The sequence below is a fragment of the Lepidochelys olivacea genome (assembly GCF_965140295.1).
Source record: "Lepidochelys olivacea isolate rLepOli2 genome assembly, chromosome: 1".
NCBI lineage: Eukaryota > Metazoa > Chordata > Testudines > Cheloniidae > Lepidochelys > Lepidochelys olivacea.
In genome coordinates, this window is record NC_140411.1 from 266,694,772 (window position 1) to 266,712,295 (window position 17,524).

The 17,524-nt window shown below is 39.4% G+C and overlaps 1 protein-coding gene across 3 annotated transcripts in view; it reads right to left on the reverse strand.

Moving 5' to 3' along the window:
- ANO4 (anoctamin 4) overlaps window positions 1-17,524 on the reverse strand; it is a 221,227-nt gene that overhangs the window by 29,355 nt on the left and 174,348 nt on the right. For all 3 annotated transcript variants that reach the window (XM_084639851.1, XM_084639850.1, XM_084639852.1), the window contains exons 16-21: window positions 16,663-16,827; window positions 10,715-10,751; window positions 8,976-9,087; window positions 7,892-7,949; window positions 3,562-3,659; window positions 1,024-1,166 (exon numbers count right to left, since the gene is read on the reverse strand). In XM_084639851.1, the coding sequence (XP_084495977.1) occupies window positions 1,024-1,166; window positions 3,562-3,659; window positions 7,892-7,949; window positions 8,976-9,087; window positions 10,715-10,751; window positions 16,663-16,827 (613 nt within the window). The remainder of the gene's footprint in view (window positions 1-1,023; window positions 1,167-3,561; window positions 3,660-7,891; window positions 7,950-8,975; window positions 9,088-10,714; window positions 10,752-16,662; window positions 16,828-17,524) is intronic.

Genomic DNA, 17,524 nt, shown 5'->3' on the forward strand with positions numbered 1-17,524 from the left:
CAGAAGAAGCTGATTAGGGTAATTAAAGATAATTAGCTAAGCAGACAGGTGTTCTGGGGGAGCTAATAAGCCAATGAGTCCATCAGCTCAAGACTGATAAGGAGGCATAGAAAGGAGACCTGGAGGGTGAAGGAACAGGGCAAGCTCCCTGCTGAGTCCATCCTCACAGATGCTTCTTTCAGGTCCTGAGGGCCTAAAGCACAGAGGCTATTGTAACTAGTACTGTTGCATGGGCCTGTAAAGTTGTTGGTGGAGGGAACTCAGATAAATGGCTTGGTGGATACACAATCCATAAAAGTCTGAGCCATTTTCGGTGGTGCAAAAAGGCAGGAGCAAAGCAGGCCCTTCTACAGTTGACATAACTGTTTAGGGCCTGCTTCTCAGAGTAGCTGATCTTCCACAGATCTCCTTAATTTCAGTGGAATTGCACCAGTCAAGAGAGGGCTCTATCCACTACATGTGCAGCTCAGTCAAGACAGACAAAAGTCCTTTGTCCTTCATTCGTTTTATTAAAGCAGAGTTCCTTAGAAGCAAGCAATTTTGTAAATATTAGTTAGTAAATGTTAAATATACCCTATCATACAGTCACATGCTAGACAGCTGAAAAGTAAGTGCTTTAACATTAAGACCTTATCAGGGTTCAGTAGAATTTGCTTTATAAGGAATAACAATGACTCAAAAAACTATACAGTTGAGGGAATAAGAATTTTGAGGCTGCAATTTAGAGAATATCCCTCTCTCTCCATGAAGGCAGCTAATCAGATAAAACATTTCACAAATGGGAGTTTAGTACATCACATGAGGCATTATTAGAAATATTGCCTGGGTTTGGTTCTTAACAATTCACTCCCAACTCTTCACCTGACTTGTGATAATGGAAATCGTTCTGCAGTTTCTTTAGTTTCATACAGCAGTACTTTGGAGTTTTTAAGTAAACAATTCAGCCCTCTGGGCTTAAAAAAACAAAAAATGAACTGACATTAAAATCTAGCATAAAAGAGTAAAATCGGAACATTTTCATACTCATTTCTAGGTATTCATCAAAGAGTCCATAAGCATTCATAGGCTGAAGATTGTAGTCCTTTTCCCACTGTGGGAAGCTTGCTTTTCTCTGTGAGCCATGTTCTTGTCGTAATTTTCTCCTGGTCCACCAGTTCTGAATTAACCTGCATATTCAAATAAATTGTAAACACCCATTTATTGGTTATTCAGGATTTTAAATTAGAAGCCTTAACACTGGTTAAGTGACTACATAGAAGTCTTGCGTGCATGTGCAAACTGCAGGTGGAAGAACCTTAATATGGGGCTGAATCTATTATTGGCTACCATTTCCCAATTAGCAACAGAGATATGTGAGAATCTGAAGACACATGGGACCACCCCTTTCTCTATTCCATTCTCTGAGTGTTAGCTGTATTAAAGGACCAACTGGCAAATTTAGCTGGATTACTTATTAATCCTGAGGGAGAGGCTAGGCTGGACTAGACAATATATATTTGTGAACTGAATGTATCAATGTATGAGAGAGCTTGATATTAGTAACAAATGTGGCTGGTAGCACAGAATGCTATCCTTTATCTCTAAGATGGGAAAAAGTTTCTGGATTGTCTTTCAGATACAGATGTTCTTAATGAGGAAATGGGATATATATCCATTTCTGATTTAACTTCTGTCCTCTTCCTTGCCTAGAATGGCAAATTGCTTGAGTCAATCAGAGCTAAGAAGGGAGATGTATGGTTCTCTTTGAATGGAAATGTGTCCTCTGGAACTGAATGTTCAGTAATAGAATAGGCAGAGACAAGTGGGCAGGCTAATGATTGTGGACACACTGTTGTCATCGGAATAGCAGTTGATGTAAAAAGTTAAAACAGGGTAGTGTGGCTTGCATATGTACATATGCTTTATTTTCTCCTTAGAAGTAAGTTCCCATCCCCAAACCAAATCAATAATTTATACATAATTTCCTAATTATTTGCACATTTATTCTGAAATATGACTTCTCCAGTACACGGGGTTGGGTGTGTGACAGGGAAACAGAACTGACGTCCATTTTTAGATCAGCTAGAAATCTTCAGCTGAAGATTTGACTTCAGTTTTGACTGTGACGTTCTCTCTGTTACTTCACTAACAGTTCCCCAAACTATTTTTGGCCTTTCCACCGCTTCCTTGTGCTGTCTTTTCCTCTCAATCCCATCACACATTGCTGATGTTTGTTTGGAAAACTCCATGGGGATCGTGCTGAGCTTCTGCAGAGGGTGATCTTCCGATCAAGCTGAAGCATCACTTGAGCTTCATGCCTTCGCCTTGCATGTGTGTGTCAAAGCATGTAACCATTACAGCATAAACTGCTTATCATCCAGGCCCCTAGAATTCTGCAGCATTGCAGTGCTACTCTCTGGTGTCTGGTTCCTAAAGCTCTCTGGCATTTTTACAGCAGAAATTTCAAAACCCAGGTTAATGTCACACCTCAGTGAGAGTCATGATAGGCCACCTGGCCAGTGGCTTGGCATGAGCAACTCTAAGGCTGGTAACTATGATAACAACCTTGCAGAATCTGTGTGTGTGTGTGTGTGTATTTGTATGAATGAATGTGTGAATAAATATGAGATTGAATGGAATGTTATAACTATAACTAACTGCTTACTATGATTCTTTCTGTATTCACAATAAATGTGGTATTTTGCCTTTTCCCCTTTAATAAGATCCTGCTGGTTTTTATTTTATTGGTACAACATCTACACGGTTCTGTTTAGCAAGGGTAAGGCTGCTTAAAAGAATTGCTGTGAATGTGATATGGCTTCTGCAGCCCCAGAGTCTGAAATCTCCATTACACTGCACTGCCTCTGCTGGGGTTTCTGCAGCACGGCAAATTGATGTGAACAGTGGTACTTTGCAAGGATACAAATATTTACAGTGCTGATTTTTCTCTCTCTTGCTAATTTGCCCCCAGCGGCCTGCCACTCCATTGATCTGTATTGCCAATTGTCTATAACAATCCATTAAATATTAAACCCAGGCACCATTAAATGAAATAACAGTAGTCCCTTTTAGCTTGAACAAAGCCTAGTGTTACTATATACTTTGTCAGTAAATGTGGCCAGGTCAGTACATATGTCTACTTGCACATTTTTGACTGCCTGTGTGCCAGCAATGCACTTTTTCTGGCTCACACCTCGCCTTTCAGGTGTCCTATGTCACCCAACAAGGAGAAATCTACTTAGAACTTAGTGGTATAAACTAAAAAGCATGTATCTAACATTTCAGTGTAGGGAACAGAGCAGCGGTACAGAAACAGATGTTTTTAAATTGGAAAATACCACAACTTTAAAAATGAAATATTTTCTAATAATGTATTATTTATATTATTTTCATTTCTTTAGACTTTGTCCTATGTAAATAACACTGTCCATCTGGAAATATCTGAGAAGAGTTCTCCACTGTGTTTAGGTGTGATACTATAATTACTGTTGTATTCTTCTCCCATTTAAGAAACTCAGAAGGTAATAATGAAAATAATATTTTTCTGTGACCTACGTAAAGGTAGGCAGTATATTTACTTACGGGTAGCCCAGTTCCATGAAATTATTCCAGGTCTGCTTTAGCACCATTATAATACCCATTTGCATACAGAGATCAATAAGGCATCCACTAGGGTGGCACTGCAGAGTAAAGAAAAAAAAACAGTGGTTTAAAGAAGCAGAAATCATTCTGATTCTTTTAATCCTTTTGGATTTGCAGAAATGAATGTATAGTAATTTATAAAACTTTTAAAGAAGCTTTCATTTTTACTATTTTAACGTAAACCTGAAGGAGCAGGTAAGTTCTTTAAGTCCAATCTCTAGCATCCTGCCTTGGCCAGAACCAGATGCTTAGGATGAAGGCAACACCGTGGCCACAATAGCCCACCGTGTAATTCTGTATGGGTCTGATTGAAAACCTATTAAAGAGAAAGGGAGTTATTCTATGGACTTCAGTAAGCTTTGGATCAGGCAGTGTATGCTGTAAGGAATGGGGAGGAAATTTCTGTTGACACCTCAGACAGTTAGTTTACACCTAAAATGCAGTATTTGTACATTATTAATTATTATTATTATTATTTAGTATTTGACTCAAGTTAATGTCTTGTTATGAGATACTTAAGACTCTGGACATTAAATGATTGCTTGCCAGTTTTTCTTCCTGAGTATCTGCTTCAATCTGGAGTGATTTGGATTTCACTTGGCTGGATGCTCAGCTGTTGTAAATTGGTGTAGCTCCATATACTTTCATCAATCATTGTAAGAAGTAGAGAGGTTTGAGAACTCACTGCACTGATTAGCCCTTACTGTTCTCAGACCAACATTTTGCACAACTGACTATCCTGACATAAACAGGGGTATCAAAGCTGAATCAGTGAACATTGTGTGCAGTATAGACAGACCAGAATAATTCTTCTCTGATACAGAAATATTCCGCTTTCATTTAAGTAGAGAAAAACGTCACAATAATTCATATAGTGACCTTCTGATGGGAACTGTTTTCCATTGTACAGTGAGCTGAGATTTCCCTGTTTATTTTTCTCTATTGACTTCACCAAAGCCTACCTTAAGTCAACAAGGTTGGCAAATAGATATTTAAAAATCAACCCCACTCAGCATTATAAAGAGGTTAAATTAAAGTAAACAGAGAAAGTAGATAATCCCTCTTTTGATTTAAAATCATCTTTATATTTTGACAGGAGTGAGTCACATGAGTAAACTCAGCCCTAGGGTAAGCAGGAGCAACTCTATCAAAGTCAGTGGTGTTTCACTTGCTTACAATAGGCCTGAATTTGGCCACTGATGTTGGACAAGGGGATCTCAGTAGGACAATGCCCTTACCCCTGGTATCAGTGAAGGGCTTGTCAGAAGTTGTTTTTGATATATATCTCGATATTTTATTCTTACCCATGTATATAGAATCATAGAACTATAGTGATAGAAGGGACTGCAAGGGTCATCTAGTCTAAATCCTAAATAAGGCCTGTCAGAGATATCGTTGATAAGAATGGGCCCTCTATATTGGAAAGAATAATACTGCATCTTTTTGCCAGACATTGTCTTTTGCAGCCCAACTTGAGAAAGGCATTTACTGAACTATCAAGGAATATATCAGCTAGCTCACTTATTTCAAACACACACACACACACATGATTTTGCTTTGGCTACATTTTGGAGTAAGTCTATTTTGATGGAGGAGACTGAGAACATTAACTTTCCATCTGTCCACCTATGACTTTTTTTGTTCCCTGGACTGTACAGCTGCTCAAATAATAAAAAAATCTGATGTGTGAATAAGCAACTTGCATTAAGAACATGTGTTGTCAATTGTAGGATCCATCTTAGTCATTATTCACAAGTATTTGGATAACCTCTATTCTATTAAGGCCAGTGGGTGGGGGATTTGGAAGTGATCATGAATTCCAGCATGCAACCTGTTACTCAAGATTTGCCATTTGTCATTCATTTGTGAAAATGTTTGTCATTCAGCTAAAAAAACAGGGACAAAACCATGTGACTTGGGTGATCAAATATTAACATTGGAGACTCTGACTTATTCACACGCTGCCAGCTGTTCATTTACAATATCCATCAGCTATTTTTGAACTCTGAATAGATTTATAAAAAATGGGATTGTTTTTTGTGTGAATTGCAAAGCCAGTCCCCCTCATGCCTCACCGTTGTATTTTGTAAGCACTGATTACTATTACTACTGGAAAGCTTGCTCAGTTTCTTTGATTTATTTTTGAGTGGATTTTGTTTGCTTCAGATCTGAGGCTGCCGGTCAATAATGCTGTTAGGGGTTTATTCCTTCACCCGCTCACTTCCCTGGTCCTTCTCGCATGAACAGAGAGCAACAATACCCAAAAAATTCGATGTTTATTGGGGTGAACTTCCAGCGAGCAATGATTCCAATTTCCTTCCTTAGTGTCCCCCGCCCCAGCTCCAACACCACAAAACCTTGCCGGTGTCCCTGTTCCCATTCCCTGTTCCCATTCCCCCCTTTAGCAAAACATGATTCCAATTCCCCCAACCCCATTCCCTGTTCCCATTCCCCCCCTTACTTCCTGACTGACTACAGACTATATAGTAAAACTTGAGTTCTGCTTAGCTATACCTTAACCAATCATTTGACTGAAATTTAACTAACCAATCCTAACATATTGTAACATGATTATCCAATCAATTATATCCCACCACCTTAATTAGTTTACACCCAGCAAAATTAATTATACAGCAGACAGAAACAATCACAGAACCAGACAGAGACCATGCAAATAAACAATAGCAAAGTGGGAACTATAATGACAAAACAATACAGAAGTGAGGATTTTACAACTACATCTATAAAGACATAAGGGTTTCCCAGCTGTGTCTATTGATAAGTGAGTTCTTACCGAACAGAAAACTATCAACTAAATTTCCTTTTACATCTTCTAGGCTCTTCCCTTTCTCTGGAGGTGATAGATCAGATCACCTTTCTAACAGCCCCAGATTGCCTTATTTCAATGTGACTAGTTTGGAATGTGAGGATGTGACCATACACTTCCTAGCTTATAGAAAAAAGAACAGGAGTACTTGTGGCACCTTAGAGACTAACAAATTTATTACAGCATAAGCTTTCATGGGCGACAGCCCACTTCATCGGATGCATAGAATGGAACATATAGTAAGAAGATATATATATATATATATATATATATATATATATACACATACAGAGAAGGTGGAAGTTGCCTTTCAAACTGTAAGAGGCTAATTAATTAAGATGAGCTATTATCAGCAAGAGAAAAAATTTTTTGTAGTGATAATCAAGATGGTCCATTTAGACAGTTGACAAGAAGGTGGGGGGCTACTTAACTTTAGGGAAATAGATTCAATATGTGTAATGACCCAGCCACTCCCAGTCTCTATTCAAACCCAAATTAATGGTATCTAGTTTGCATATTAATTCAAGCTCAGCAGTTTCTCCTTGGAGTCTGTTTTTGAAGCTAATAGCTCATCTTAATTAATTAGCCTCTTACAGCTTGTATGGCAACTTCCACCTTCTCTGTGTGTGTGTGTGTATATATATATATATATCTTCTTACTATATGTTCCATTCTATGCATCCGATGAAGTGAGCTGTAGCCCACGAAAGCTTATGCGCTAATACATTTGTTAGTCTCTAAGGTGCCACAAATACTCCTTTTCTTTTTGTGGATACAGACTAACACGGCTGCTACTCTGATTCCTAGCTTATGGCTGCCTCTGCTGCTTAGCCAAAGGCCTTAGCCTCAGAACAGGGCGTCAGACTGTCACAGTAAGAGAAGGCCCTTACACCAGCAGACAGTGATTTTGATTCTTTCTTTTATACCTCTATAACTAGCTAAGTGATAAGAATACACCTAAATTCTTAGAGTATAGGCCTTTACAGACAGGCCTGAATATCTATATCCTAACAAATGAAACAAGAAATAGACCTCATAATTTTTTGACTGAGTGGAAAAGAGCATTTTAGAGGTGGAAAATGACTCAGATTCATATCTGAATTGATTCATATTGATGATGAACAATAGAAAGCGTCTGATATTTGTTTACATGATTAAAAAAGAGAAATCAAGTTGAGGCCATTTATTAATGTCACCCAAATATGATACATAGACCCCAAAAGCTAAGGGTTAAAAAACATGTTATCAATATGGAAATGTCTTTTTGAAGCAGGTGAAGAGGAATTCAATAAATGATGTAGTGTCAGAGAGCTCCTGGAAACTCAATGATACATTCAAAATAACCTAAGCAGGGGGCCAGAGTCTGCCGTTGCTCACATCTTGTGCCATCCATGGGCTTCAATCTGATTGCCCCTAAAAACCTGAGAGTTACAGAATACTCACTTCTTCCAGTCTCCACCTGTTTATCAGCCTCAAGTAGGCACCAGGGTGTCCTGTAAATCTTCAACATAAGAGCAAACATCAGCTATTTCTTACTAGATCTCTGTTCAGAATCTTAGAAAAAAGCTCAACATAGTTGTTTTAACTCCATTTTCCCAAACAGGATTGATTTAAATATCAAAGATGTAATTATGCAGAATGATTTGAAGTATCTCTAATATAATTTATGTTAAGAGCTAAGCAAATTTTCATCTGTGCTTTAGCTAAATGCCTACATTCTTATACTTGATATTTCATTCTCTGATGTTCAGCAGGTAGGAAGAGCAGAATATCAAGACTGAGTAACACTGTCAAGAGAATTTTGCTTTGAAGCTCCATTTTGAACTGCTTTACAATGTGTTATTACTGGCTGGAAAGAGACCATGAAATGCAAAACCCCCATCTGGTCCACTTTCTTTCGACATAATGAAAAATTTGGTGTCATACTTCCTGTGAATCCAGTGAAAACATGTTTTCACCAAGGGTGCAAATTTTTCACAATTATACTGTGTATTCGCTCAAACAATTAGCTCAGTTAATGGGTAATTCAAATCTGCTCACATGCCTTTCTGATTTCTGTGGGGAACAAACAGGAACAGACATGCAAAGATTTATCTTATTTTCAGCAGAAAAAGCAAATTCCATCACTTGTAATAATTATGAATTTGCTGCAAACTGGCCGAAGTATACATCAGGTGAACCAAAAGTTACTTAGATGACAAAACGTTAAGTTCTTCTTTTATCTGTATAAATTATACATATAAAAAGTAGAGCAAAGCGACCTGCAAATGTCTTATCAGCTGAAGACATTAGTTCTCTGCAGTGGAATTTTTAGAATTTAGTATGAAGGAAATGTCTGAGAATGGGATCTACATATTCCATACCTTTTTAAAGGAAAATCTAAATTTAAACTTTTTCCCTTTGCTAACTTGGACTTTGCAATTGAGCAAGCGTGATCACATGGGCCCATTTTGTTTCATTAATGGCATTATCATTTTCTTCTTTGCTCTCTGTCCCAAGCACAGAGTGAGCAGATACTGATTCTTACCTTCCCAAGAAGAATGCTATATAAAAGGTAGAGCTGTTCAGATTGACAAACTGAAAAAGAAACATTTTCAAAGTGAAGCTGTTCTCCCACTCAGACTCAGTCCGAGGCTGCTCTGTGAGTAAAGAAAACAGAGTTTGAGAGGTTTAATCAGATTAGGAGTTTTACTACACTGAGGGACTGCAGGCACGTTTTAGAGCTGGCAAAGCTGCCTGCTGGTCTCAATTTATAAGATGACAGTAGAATTTGTATAAAAAAATAATCCCCAGGAAGCGGGCTTGTAAAAACTCTTACAAACCTCATCTGATGTTTTATAGCTGGATATGCAAGATTACAGGTGATTATAAGAAATGGTTTGCCAGTTTGCTAGAGGTAACATGCACATTCAATTTCCTTCATTTGGACACAAAATAGACAACTCCTGGATTCTTCCATGTACTATAAACTGAGCTGCTCTTCTGTTGTTTTCATTTCTTCAGTCTACTACAATTAGATTAGCAGAATGCACACTAGTATGCAGCGTGATATATTCTCAACTTGAAGCAGACTTCGCACAACTGAAACAAATGCTTTCTTCATGGTTCTTTTTAATTATTATTTCCATTGCTGTAGCATCAGGGAACCTCTACAGGCCTCAGGATAGCACTGTACTAGACACTATACTAACCCAAATGCAATCCCTGCTCCAGAGAGCTCACCCTCTAGGATTTAGACAAAATGCATTGAAACAGTTGGATAAATAAGGAAGGAGTGGGGAACGGTAGCCACAGTATCCGGACCCTTGACTCCCATTCTGAGCAGTGCTCAAAACTAGATTTAAAACAGTCAACACTTGTTGTGCTATGTCTACGCACCTCGCCCAGTCCTGCGAATGCTTGCCAGTACTGGGCATGGTATTTACCATTCTGAGTAGCCCCACAGACTTCAGTAGGAGTACTCGCAGTAATACACACTATGGGACAGATTTTCAGAAGTGTTGAGTGCCCACAACACTAGCTGAAGCTGACAGAAGCTGTGGGTAGGCAGCATCTCTGAAAATCAGGCCCTGTGGTAAACATATGCTTAGCTGAGTCCTTAGCATTTAAGATATTTAGGACAGGAATCGTGGGTCAGATCTTTAGCAGGTGTAAACTGTCATAGCTCCATGGGCTTCAACTGAGCGCCGACAGGTTACACAAATTAAGGATCTGGGCCCATTGCTTTAATTTGTCTGTAAAGCACCATGCACAGTTATGTAAATAAAATAATAGTTCATACTGAAAATGGAGATTAGCCTTTTCCTCTCCCAGCTGCAGCATCTCAGATCAGAGCTTCATTCCTATAGTATCTAGGAATTAAAGCTTAGACAGGAATCAGGCTGGACATAGCTGGGAGAGGACGGGGAAGAGAGAGCAGTGTTCTTGTTAATAGGCAACAGTCAGGTTTGAAGGTGGGACTTGAAATTAAAAGTCGTATTGATAGACGGATATTTTGAAAAACTATAAACACAGGTATAAATGTGCTTAGAAACACAGTACAATATTTCAAAAACATGTATTATTTTAACCTAGGCAGCATTTTGTAAATGTGACAGGGATACTGATTCAGGGAGAAATCCTGCACCTAGTGAAGTCAATGGCTAAACTCCAGTTGGCTTCAATGGAGCTAGAATTTCATGCTCAATATTTAGAATGAAGCGAGAGCTGAGGTATAAACCAAAATCAATAAAATATTATTTCAGTTGTATATTTATCACCACTTACCTAAATTTGTCAGAAGAAGAGCAACTTTTTCATACAACTGCAACAAATAAGAAACAACTTCTGAAAAATGTGACCAGCACAGTTTAACATCATTAACAATATAGATCTGTTTTCTAGGATGAACAACAATTATTCCATTTTAAAACTGAAATTCTGATCCTCATTGTTTGGTAAAATTTGTTGGCATTGTGATAACAGTAATACTACTTAGCTCTTATGTGGTGCCTTTCATCCATAGAAGCACTTTACAAAGGAGGAGAGTTATTATCCCCTTGTACAGATGTGGTGCAGAAAGCTTAAGTAATTTGTCCAAGGTCTGTTATGACAACTGGATCTACAAATTTACCCTTAATTGTCAATTTAACAAATACTGATGGGAAAAGGTTTAAAAATGAGAGAGACAGACTGAACTTGTCCAAACAAGGCCCACTGATATCACTGAAGGACTTTGGTAAGATCATACTTCGTAAACAAGAAAAGTGTGGAACCAAAAATCAGTGAACCAAAATTGGTGTGTCAGTTGGTGGACAAAATAATAAGAGGACAAGATATTCCACCCATCACTCCCCTTTTGGGATCCTCAAAGAAACTTTTTTGGGGGGGTACGCTGGCTACTGTGTTGCTGGCTGACTGAAAGACAAAGAGAAGGGGAAGGAGCAAGCTTCACCATCATGGCTGCCACCCCTTCCATCTCCTGGGATCTCAGGACCCAGTGTGACACCAGTGGACCTTCTTCCTAATCCTAAGAGATGTCCTGGCCTGACCAGGCCAGAGAGAGAGAAAGACCCAGGTGACATCACCTCCTCCACTGGCTTTGGCTAAATCCAACACTACCTGGGATGAAAGACTTTGTCAGACATTCACATCCATTCAGTGTGCCCTTTCCCTTCTCTAACTTATTTATTCTTTTCTTACCCGTCTCCTTCTGCCTTCTGTTTGGTAAGGCTCTGGCTTAGCAAACCAAGACTATATATTTTGCAACACTGCTGTAAGCCAGTGACCAGGAAGGCATCTAAATGCAATGCCTTAAACAGCCTGATGCTGGCATGAGTTTGCAGGTCTTGGAGTGGCTGATTAAAACTGTGTGCTGGGCCTGTTTTCTTCCAACATTGAGGCTGCACGTGAGAGTCAACACCAGAAACAGAGGTTGCATTTTTTATCTTTGTTGTTCTTCTCTTTCCCCTTGTGCGTGTGTGTCTTGTTTTGCCTTCTAGGAAATGGGATCAGACTTTAACAACAGTAAAAACAACAGCTCCCGCCATCTCAACTAACTTCTTCTCTTTTCCCCAAAAGGGCAGTTACTAACATCTTTAAAACCAACTAACAGACTGTCAAACAAGGTTTTTTTTCCCCCTTCTAAAGGCTCTACAGCTAAAGGGAACAAGGGATGTTGTTAAAGTGACAGCCTAACTTAACACTTTACATTTCAAATGCTTTAATAACTGTTTTTCTTCTTTTTCTGTATCTTTAGTAAAAGGATTTTTAATGGTGCATTTGACATGGTAGCAAGCAGGATGACGTCTCTGTAAACCCAACCCTGTTTGTTTGACACTGTTTAATGTCGGACAGTGAGAAGGTCTTGTTAATACCTTTGACTCTTTGGGCCCTTTATTCCCTCTAAATTAATACAAGTCAGAAACCAGGTAATTGGCAGAGCCAGGAATAAAACCCAGGTTTCTTCATTCTCAGATCAATGCCATATTCATTGGACCATGTTCTCTCCTACACCTGAGAGGAATCACTAATTTTCACCTTGGAAATCTTTGACATTGAAACTGAAAAGTGTGTGGATTTTAATGAAAAGTTTAGCACTGTGTTCCATCTGTAAAAAGTCATTTAATTCTGCAAATGCAAGGGAAATTATGGAAAACTTAACAAGCAAATTAGCCCTAACAGAAACAGACCTTGTCTGTCTCTCTTTGGGAGAGAGACGTAGGAGGTCAGAGAACATCACTGTTGCCAAATGCGTTTCTTTATTCAGAACCACTGATGTTCTTCTAAATCCTTATTGGCACTTGTCTATGATAGCAGGAATCATGGTCTCAAATTCCTCTGAAAGACTGCTAACTTATTTAATAGAGAAGCTTTGACATGAGTTAGTATTTATGCAGGGGTAAACATACAACATACTATATAAATGCACAGAATTCATTTTTATTATAAAACTAAATCACTGTATCCATTTGTCTCAAATGGTATTACCCTTTCTACTGATCTGGAGCCAGATCCTGCATGGTGTTGAGTGTCCTCAATTCCTATAGACATTAATGGGAGTGGAGGGGACTCAACACCTCTTCAAAGAACTCAACATCTTCTAGGATTGGGCCCTTAGTTTCCAAAGTGCACCCATCCCTTTTTATACAATTCCTTTTATACAGTTCCTTTTTATACAATTTACTTTATAAACTGTTGCTAAGGTTTAGTGAGTTATACACAGGCTACGTATTAAACCAGCTGCTTAGGAATCCAAGTAATTTGACATTCTATCATAGCTATTAACAACATTTCTCCTGTAGAGCTTTCTGTCTTGTCTGAAATAAACAGTGGTGATCTGAATCCTTTTTTTTCTTTTAAATAATTGAAAAGGTGGTCTCTTTTCAGCTTTAAAAGCACCTCCCTATGGAGAATATAAAAGTGCTAGAGGGCCGTGTGTTTGATTCCTTGCCAGGATCAGGGTGAGTGCCCGTTTACAGATCTTCAATGACCTGCATGTCTGTGTGTGAATATTATGTTTTGTTGTTATTCCTCCTGGATCAGACAGTGTTTGCGATTCTGTTAACGATGCTTGGAACGGTTTTTCTGCGACTACAGTTTATCACTACAAATCTCAAAGGGCTTCATTTAGGATCCCATTTTATTCAGTGTTCATATTTCTTTGGGTGATGTTATTGATAGGAATGGGCTTTACTACCCAAGATGAAGCTTGTGATTGCTCTCAGTGCAGGCTGCAGGATTAACTGGGAGACAGTCAGCTTGAACGTCATCAAATCTTGTCAAGATGAATGCATAACTCTATTATCCATCCAGCTCTCAAAGCATCCAACCTAGAAGCTGCTTGACCCAGAGCTTTCCCCTGATGCTTATATCAGACAGGTTGTGAAAGTGTATTAGAGTCTTTGGTTGCAGTCCATGTTGTCTTACAGGGATTCCCAGACTGTTCTAAACATCTTTTTTCTCTTCTCACCTCAAGTTCTGTTTTATATTAATCTCTCTTTGCTTGCCCCATGCGATTTTTCTTCATTGTTATGTGCTCACAGCTTGTATAGGACTTAACTGTCTGATTGCTCATGGGAGCCAGAAGCTGTTAGTATTTTAGAAGATCTCCATTAGTTGCCTATTGTAACCCACTACCTATTGTAACTCAGTGTGGAAAGCAAAATGTTAAGTTCAAAACCTCACCACCTCCTTAAAAAGATGTTTCATAGTCATGCTTTAGTATACCTATGGGATTTCGTTTTCCCTGGTCCTCTCCTTATTGTCCAGTTCACTGACAATATTTATTTCTTGTTAGAACCTGTAAGGTTTAAGAAGTTTTCTTGCAATACTCCACTTGATAAGTCACTAAAAAAATCAACAAGGAAATTATTCATGGCTTTTTCCATCATTTTAATTTTTGCCCCTTAACAGTAGAAGTCTTTGGGGCTAGAAAGTGAAATCTACTTCTGTTCTGAGTCGTTTCATTGTTGCCTCAGTGCACAGATGGTTGGAAGTTTGGTGGTCAGTTCTTTGCTGACAGAGGTATACACTGACTTATGTTTATTCTTCATAATTCCTATCACATGATCTAGGCATACTTCCAAAAAAAAAAAATTAAAAGCCACAGACTTTAAATAAAATACATTAAAAAACTTTTACAAACAGCGTCCTCAAACCAACTTCCCAACTCACTATTGGTCTCTATCCTATCCTTCTCCCTCCAATTTCTCAATCAACTCTCCCCTTTCTCTCCCTTGGGAAATGCATGGGAAACCAGACAAATCTTTCAGCTTGTCCTAAAGGACATCAAATGCAGGCTTGAGTGTGAAAAGGAGGAGAAGTGAGTTCCTGTGGTGACGGCTTCTCACAGCCACTTTACCTGTAAACCAGGGCTGTTAGTTTGAATATCTCAGATGACTGCAAATGCTTCAGTATCACATAGAAAGTGAAGTGATCTCTCTAGTAGGCAGCATTTGTACATGTATTGGTTAGAACTAACACCTTATACTTCACTTGGAAACTAAGGGCTAGTCTATGCTTACCGGGGGTGGGGGTGGGGGGTGGGGGATCGACACATGGCAATCAATGAAGACCGCAGATCGCTCTCCTGTCGACTCCTCTAATCCACCAGATCGAGAAGAGTAAGGGGAGTCAATGGCAGAGCGTCTCCTGTCGACATTGCATAGTATGGACCCCACGGTAAGTAGATCTAAGCTACGTCGACTTGAGTTACGCTATTCATGTAACTCAAATTGTGTAGCTTAGATCGACTTTTCCCATCAGTGTAGCTCATGGAGCTAAGGAATAATAATCTTACAGCAAGAAACTCCACTTACTAAGTGGGGCAAGACATTCTGAATTAGCTGCAATTTTTGGATGGCTTGAAGATGTAGCTCTTTGTAAAGTGTTTGCAATAACACAACCTCGAGGTGGCAACGACATGGGTAACTGGCAACATGTGCATCTGAAGGAAAAGGATGCAACCTTCTTGCCAAGAGCAGGTGACAGAAAAACACATCTGACAATTGCTGCTACATAAATATCCAGAAGCACCTGGGAAACCAAAAGAACTCTCTCACCTTAGAGGATGGGTAAACTCGCCCTTTACCTACCCAACCCATTGTGATCTACCCCACTGGAACTTTAACCACCTAGAAACAGATGGCCTAGGAATCCCTTTATCCCAGGCCCAATCAGACTCACAAGCCAGATTCAATCCACCCTCCCAGAATTCTCACCTAGAATGCAGTGATTGGCATGCTTTTAGCATTAGAAGTAACTGATGGAACAATTCACAGCCACTCAATGTCAATCCCTCCCTGTGAAGTTTTCAATGCAGGTAAGTGCTCTCCTGTAGAAAGAGAGTCTGTATATATCTATCCCTAAGGGGAAAATTCTGCCGTGAGTAAGTGAGGAGCAAGTTTGGCCTTTATATTAAAAAAGAACACTGAACCATTTTGTTTAAAAAAGCATATTTAAAGACTTACTTGCAAATTGCAAATAAATAGAAGGAATATCGTGTAGAACAAATTTGAACCAACCAGGCTTGAATATGTCCCTTTAAAATTATATAATTTGTAGACTTTTTCAAACATGTATTGTACTTAAGTGAATTTTGAAGCCAATTACACAGGTATGGTAGGTACTAAGAGTCAAACCCAACAAGCATCCTCAGCTCCCATTAAAGTCAATAGCAGTTGAGGGCATTCAGCAACATGCAGACTGGGGCACACATATAGATCAAGTGCCTGTGTGCACTTTGCTTTAGATCCTAGCATGGGCGGTGGGTGAACCTCACCCCCTACCTGCTGGAGGGCCGATCCCCAGGCCTCCCCGCCATGGCCGGAGGACTCCTGAGCCGCCCCCATGGCCAGAGGAGCCCTGAGTCATCCCAGCTGTGCCGTGACTCCCCTCCCAAGACCCCCAGCAGGAAAAGCAAAAGCTCTTCCCAAAGAACCTGAGCTTTTTATATGCGCCATGCAGGTTCCAGGGCGGCTGAGGAGGCGGTATCTGCTACTCAGCTTCCCAGGTTCATCAGTAATCTCTCTGGAGTTCAGGGAGATTGCTGATGAACCCAGGAAGCTGAGTAGCAGATACCACCTCCTCAGCCACCCTGGAACCTGCATGGTGCATAATAATAAGCAAAAACTTCTTCCGGTGGAAGCCCAGCCCATGCAAATCGCCAAAACCAACAACCCAGCATCCTGGCCTTTTATACCCACTGCTTATGGATCCTGGTTATCTTTACTTACCACATTCAGTAGCATGATGATGCAAAAGTTGATGCACACTGCAGTCCCTGTAGTTGCAACCTGAGAGTTATTCCTGATTAAAGCCCACTTAAAGGCAGCAAAAGTGCTGACAGTCACAACACGGTAAATAACAATGCCAAAAACAGCAGCAATCACCACACAGATCTAAAGGGGGGAAAATAGAAAAGCCTGAAATTCCTCACAATTGGAATTGATTTCTTCCTGACATTCTCAAGACTATAAAAATAAACCTATCTTAAAAAAACAAGTCCTGAAACATACATCATTTTTCACTGAGAGGGATTTCATCTGGATTAATATCTGATTTCCTCTCCATTTCCTATAATATAAATACACTTGATATCTGATTAAAATCATGTCTACATTTAATCATTCTCTTGAAAAACACTACTATTTTCTGTTTTCCAGAGTTAGTGAATGGTGCTTGATTGCTAGCCCTGGAAATTAAAGCTTTGCCTTACTGACACTGAGTAAAATTCACCACTCTGGAGAGGGTCAGTACATGGCTTATGGACCACATAAGTCATACTTTGAATATTCAAAGTGGTACATAGGCTTTTGTGCTGCCTCTTTGCCCGGGGGGAATTTCACCCTGTGTTAAATACTACTCAGGAAGCAACAGAGAATTTCATCACACTACCTTAACAAGTTTCAGAGTAACAGCCGTGTTAGTCTGTATTCGCAAAAAGAAAAGGAGTACTTGTGGCACCTTAGAGACTAACCAATTTATTTGAGCATAAGCTTTCGTGCATAAACATCCAATGAAGTGAGCTGTAGCTCACGAAAGCTTATGCTCAAATAAATTGGTTAGTCTCTAAGGTGCCACAAGTACTCCTTTTCT